Genomic DNA, 6,000 nt, shown 5'->3' on the forward strand with positions numbered 1-6,000 from the left:
AGTCTTTCCTAGCCCTTGCCCACTCCAAACTAGCTTAGGACCCTCTATTATATATGCATCACACCTCTTTCCTTTCATACTTTGTAGCACTGGTTGGCGTTTTACTTGTACTAATGTCTGTCTCCCCACTATACAGAAAGCTCCACAAGGACAGACACTATGTTCATCTTGTTCAGTCTGTAACCTCAGTGCCTAAGTACACAGAATGAGTGAGTGAATGAACGAATGAATGCGAAGTGCCCGAGGGCTTCCTAAAACACAAGAGGCAGTGAACTACAGCCCAAGGGCCATATCCAGCCCACTGCCTATTTTTAAACACCTATGAGGCACGGATGGTTTTTACAGTTGTAAACAGTTGAAAAAAAATCAAAAGAACAATATTTTGTGACATGTGAAAATTACATGAAATTCAAATTTCAGAGTCCATAAATAAAAATTATGGGGACACAGCTACACTAATTCTATGGTTGTTTCTGTACTGCAACAGCAGAGTGGTCACAGCAATGGTATGGTCACAAGACCTAAAATATTTACTACATGGCCCTTTACATAAACATTTACCCACTGCTATAACAGTGTCCTCAGAGTCCAGACTGTGTGCATGAAATACAAGAGACCTGAAATACAAGACTGACTGTAACCTGGGTGAGTCGTCCCTCTTTGGTTTCCTGATGCCTGTTATACTTAGTGGGCATTCACTGAATGGCAGACACCTCCAGGACATGAGGTAAGAATGTCATTTAATACATTTGAGAATTCTGGCTGATCACTTCTAAAGGGTTGGAGCTCACACCAAAAACAATGCTTACTGGGTGACCACCTTCTACTCATTCTTTCAACAAACGTCTACCCAGGCACCTGCTTTGTGCAGGTACCATTCTGGGAGGTGAGAATACCAACAGCAGCCCTCAGGGGGCCTCCTGAGCAGGAAATAGGGTGGAGACTATGCTATAATGAGGACTATGTGCCAGGCAGCGGAAGATGGAAAGCAACTGATATGATACTGTACTTGCCTTTAAGGAATTTACTGATTGGAAGGCCATGACAAACCCATGAAAAGTTAAGTCTCAATAAAAGATTTAAACAGTACTTCAAGCCCCTAAGCAGATGCCCCAGGGCAGGATGTCTTAGCAGAACCATTCAGTCAAGAAGACTGGCTCATCTCATCTATTTTGTAGTGAACACACTATGATTACCCAGGCTAACAAATGTTTGTCATTAAGCTGAGAGCAGTTTCAACACTAGAGAATGTGCATCCTTCCCACAAAAATGGGTTAAAAATGGGATGCATGACTGTTGAGTTATGTGTGACTTGGAAACCCAACACACCTGTCCATTTGAGCACCAAATGCCTCAAGAAAGGGAGTAGAGGGAGCAGAATTCATCTGCCGATAGGCTGATGATGCTCCTTGCTCCAGAGACTGCAGAGATCTGACAGAGCAGGGTCGTTCAAGCTTTACCCCCAGTCAGTCACATGCTCTCCTTCCCAAAGTGCCAGCTGACTCCAGAACTGTCTCCCGCTCCTCAGATCCCAGTGAAGCTCAGTAGAAGCCTCCACCACCCCTACACACAGACACACACACACACGAAGCCTCAGCCTCTGCCTGCCCAGTGTAGCAGTTTCCAAATATGTAGTAACAGGTACTGTAGAGCCTGGTAAAGAATTGTTCAGTAAAATGTTCATGGTGCATTCTTACTCACTTTTCTGTGAAAAGGACAGAAATCAAATGCAGTAAAGGAAAAACCACTACATCTTATCTAATCCAAAACCACTGATATCCAAAGTAAAAAAAGGTAGACTTGTCAGCACATAGAACACAATTAGACACTCAGCATTTTGGACACTCACTGTTCCAGAGTCTCTACTATTAAAGAGAGAATGAGTGGAGCATCACGACCTCAGGCAAATCACATCCCCGCTCTGGCCTCCATTCTCTCATCTGTAAAATAAACTGGACCAGATCCGAGTTTAGGAATAGAGAAGTTAACTAAGAAATTCCAGTATCAGCTTTCATTAAGACTCAAGCAGCAAAACATTTTGGAAAAGCCCAACAAAACCACAGCTTCTCCAGAGAAGGCAGAGAGATGCTTTAAACAAGAAACATGATAATACAATAAGACTTTTCTTTTCTCTTTAACTCATCTGTCAAAAGAAATGGTATCTGTAAAATTATATACAAGTAGCTGAAGTTTAAACAGGGCTTAATCATCATTAGCCTAGAATCCCCCTCAGAAATCAGGGTCTCCCCTATGGCTGAGCAGCCCTTAAGTGAAGCAATAAAGCTTATGGGCATCAGTTCTTACATCTGAAGGTGAAAAGGAAAATAAATTGCTAATTTCCACTCTTGCCACCAAAAAATTTTTACTCTCACAGCTCAAAAGGAATCACTGTACACTAGAATTCATCCTTCTTAAAATGCATGCCTACTCTGAAACCCTACATCCTGACTGCTCCTTTCTTTTGGAAAGCCTTGGTTGTGGTTCCATTTCCACTGTTTTTTTTTTTTTTTTTTTAGGAAGATTAGCCCTGAGCTAACATCTCCTGCCAATCCTCCTCTTTTTGCTGAGGAAGGCTGGCCCTGTGCTAACATCCGTGCCCATCTTCCTCTACTTTATATGTGGGATGCCTACCACAGCATGGTGTGCCAAGCAGTGCCATGTCCGCATCCGGGATCGGAGCCGGCGAACCCTGGGCCGCCGAAGCAGAACGTGCGCACTTAACCGCTGCACCACTGGGTCGGCCCCCCATTTCCACTGTTTTTATGAAGCAGACCCTTGGCCTCTGGCATTCGGTCTCATTCTGTGACTACTTCAACTTCACATATCAAAATATTCCTGCAGAGTCAGTAACTCACACAAAAATGGATTTCCTTTTTTTAAAGAAATATTCTGAACATACAAAAAGATGGATAGAATAATATAACAACACAGGTGTATCTACCATCCAGTCCTAGAAATAAAATACTGCAAGGACAGTGGAAGCCCCTGGGCGCCCATCTCCATTCACATTCCCCTCTATTCCCATCAGCAGGAACCACCATCCTGACTCCAGGACTCTTCACACCAGCAGCTCTCCCACTCACCACACACCATGTACACTTACATGATCTGCTTAATCTTTACTAAACGGTATCATTCTGTGTGTACTCATTCTGTAACTTCATTTTTCTTGCTCAATTTTATGTTTATGAGAGTCATCCACATTGACACCTATAGCTCTCATCCCTTTGTGTTCACTGCTGCATAATATTCCGTTATAGGAATATAACACATATTTGGCCAAAGACACTGCTTGTTGTTTCATTTGACTGCCATGTAGTGTCAACTCTGTCCCAGCCGTTTTCCATAACATTTTCCAGAATCCTCACAACCACCTAATGAGGAAGGTCAGATTCCCAACAGACCAAAAACGAACCTGGAACAGAGAGGTGGCGTTAACTTGCCCAAGACATGTGAGTTGCAGACTCAGGCTGTAAGGTCAAGTCCACCCAACTCGAAAGCTGCCGACACTGCAGCTTGTAGCCCCACTTATGCAGATACCTCCATTATTTAATTTTTTTTAATGAAAAAACTGATACAGGGCTCCAAAGTCACCTGAGAAAATCTGAAACAGGATGCTCTATTTTCTTTTTTAACAAACAATTCCATAGGAAATTCATCTGACACAAGAATAGTCCATGTACACAGTGAGGACAAGCCTTTACCTTTGGCAAACGTCCCTGTGTACTGGCTGGAGTCATTCCCAAGTTTATACAAATGCTTTCTAACTAAGCCCGAGTTGAACTGCAAAGCTGCTTGGCTTCCTTTGGAGAAAGAGGCTGTCTGTGCCCACTTAGAGACAGAATGGAGGAGCCTGAAAGAACGTGGGAATCAGACTCTGCTTGAAATGGCAAGAGCTGAGTTGACAAAGCTCTAAGAACGACCTCAGGGAGCAGCTCCAGCTGCTCTGGAGGTCCCACGGACGCTGTGCTCACAAGGCCAGAGCGCTAGGCACAGCCCACTTTGCTCTCCACTTGGCCAGCTTTGCAGAGAGCATTCATACGTCCCAGCCCAGCCCTGCTGCTCTGGAGAAAGCCCAGCTTGCAATACGGAAGAGAAGTAAGAAAGACGAGCAAGGGTGGAGGCTCACAGGAACCAGGCAGAGAGCAAGGCCAGGAGAGAGGCACCCGGGTCCAAGCCATTGCCCAGATCCCCAGGTGCTCGAAGCAGGAGGGTCACTAGGAGATGAAGGGGTTTAACACTCTAGGAACTCCGAAGGACAAGGGAGGCCTCTTAGCACCAGGACCAGGACTCCTGACTCTAGCCCCATACTTCTACACTGCATCTCCCACACCGTGTTTCTCTGCTAAAAGATTAAGGAAGCCTGGAATGAGGAAGGCAGAAATGGTTGAAGCAATCCTTTCCCACCTCTCCCAGCCAAAATAAGGAGCAAGAAAGGCTCTGCCGCTCACTGGCTGTGTGACTTCAGCTGGAGCAACACTGCCCACTTTGGAGGGGACTGTAGTGGATTTATCTCTAAGGGCTCTGCCATCTCTGACTCTGTCTATAATACCGAATGCAATAACATTTACTGAGCAGTTTAGAGTATAATTCATTTAATCCCAACATTCTTAAGGTAGATCCTACTAGTATCCCCATTTTACAGAGGAGGCAGCTGAAGCACAGAGAGGTTAAATAACTTACTCAAGGTCAAGAGGCCTACAGTCATGGATGCCTGGGAGGGATGCACAGGATGGGGACGTCGGGCGCACAACAGTGGGGCCTGAGGGTAGGCTGAGGGAGATGAGCGGTCAAAGCGTCTGAGGAAAGGAGAGGTGACTGAGCAGCCCCCAGTCACCCTGGCCTAAGCCTAGGTCCTTAGGGCATAAAATGGGGACTCGCGGACAGAGTCTGGGGAAGTGGGGAAAGGAAGGCAGACTAGGGCCTTAGAGAAAGCAGGATGCATGGAGAAAGTGGACATAGCTAGGCTGGCTGGGGGTAGGGGGCGGACCTGGAGACTAAGCAGGGGAGCCGACCAAAGGGCGTGTGACGGGTTCTGCGAGTCCGGGTGCGGGGATTTGAGGGGCGGGAGGTCGCACCTTGAGCACTGTGACGGTTCCCGCGCTGTGCACCTGGAAGTGCGCGGGCAGCTCGGCGCCGGGCTCCGCCGCCTCGTCGGGGCCCTGGTAGCTGAAGCAGGCGTCCGCGATGTCCAGGTGGCCGAGGGGCAACGCGTCCTGCGGGCTCTTGAAGTAGTAGAGGTAGCAGCGGCGAGCGTCGAACACGAACCAGCGGCTGCGGTAGCCGCGCAGCGGGCCTTTGCCCGACAGCTTCTGCAGGTAGCCGCACAGCCGCGCTGGCTCCCGCCCGGGCCCCACCCCAGGCTCCGCCGCGGCCCCCGGGGCCGCGCCCTCACTACCGCTGCCCTCCTCCACCCGGGCACCGGACCCCGGCATGGCCGGGCCGCGCGCCCACCACCAGCACCCCGAACCCCTCGCCTCCTTGCCGCCGCCGCCGCCACCGCGCCCCTCCCCGCAGTCCCGCCGTTCCGCACGCCCTGCGGGCGCGCAAAGCAGCCTGGGACTTGTAGTCCCGCCCCCGCCCGCCCCCGGGAGCCCCTGCCCTAGTCCCAGCCCTGTTCCCAGCCCCGGTCCCAGCCCCGGTCCCAGCCCCAGTGCCAACCCCGGGTTCCTCACCGCCCCAGAGGCGAGGTCTGGGCGGGTCGCCCTAGCGCCTCATTACTTTCCTGTAACTTGAGGCTCAGAATCCCGCACTGCCAGGGTGAAACATCGTTCTATTTCTTTACAGGAGTGTGGTTTACATGGGAATGTGCGTTTCTCAAAACCCATCAGAGTGTCCTCTTAAAACTGTGCATTTCACTGTGTGTGAATTATACTTCAGCGCAAAACTTTATTTTTAAATCTCTGCCCTGCAAGAATCACGGGCTAATGCAAAAATGAGAGAGCCTATTGCCTGGCCCGGAGTGGGTGCTCAGTAAATATTCGCAGAATGCATGAATGA

At 49.0% G+C, this 6,000-nt stretch overlaps 1 protein-coding gene across 3 annotated transcripts in view; it reads right to left on the bottom strand.

Annotated features, from left to right (window-relative positions):
* The window catches only part of TBC1D2B (TBC1 domain family member 2B), an 84,836-nt gene extending 79,322 nt beyond the window's left edge, over positions 1–5,514 (bottom strand). For 2 of the 3 annotated variants that reach the window (XM_044763785.2, XM_014856412.3), the window contains exon 1: positions 5,079–5,514. In XM_044763785.2, coding sequence (XP_044619720.1) covers positions 5,079–5,435 — 357 coding nt within the window. In that variant the 5' untranslated portion in view covers positions 5,436–5,514. Of the gene's footprint in view, positions 1–1,849; positions 1,953–5,078 lie in introns of all 3 variants that reach the window. The other variant, XM_070497481.1, reaches the window with a different exon arrangement.
* Positions 5,515–6,000: the final 486 nt, after the last annotated feature.

Source organism: Equus asinus, chromosome 2 (genome assembly GCF_041296235.1).
Source record: "Equus asinus isolate D_3611 breed Donkey chromosome 2, EquAss-T2T_v2, whole genome shotgun sequence".
In the NCBI taxonomy this organism is placed as follows: domain Eukaryota; kingdom Metazoa; phylum Chordata; class Mammalia; order Perissodactyla; family Equidae; genus Equus; species Equus asinus.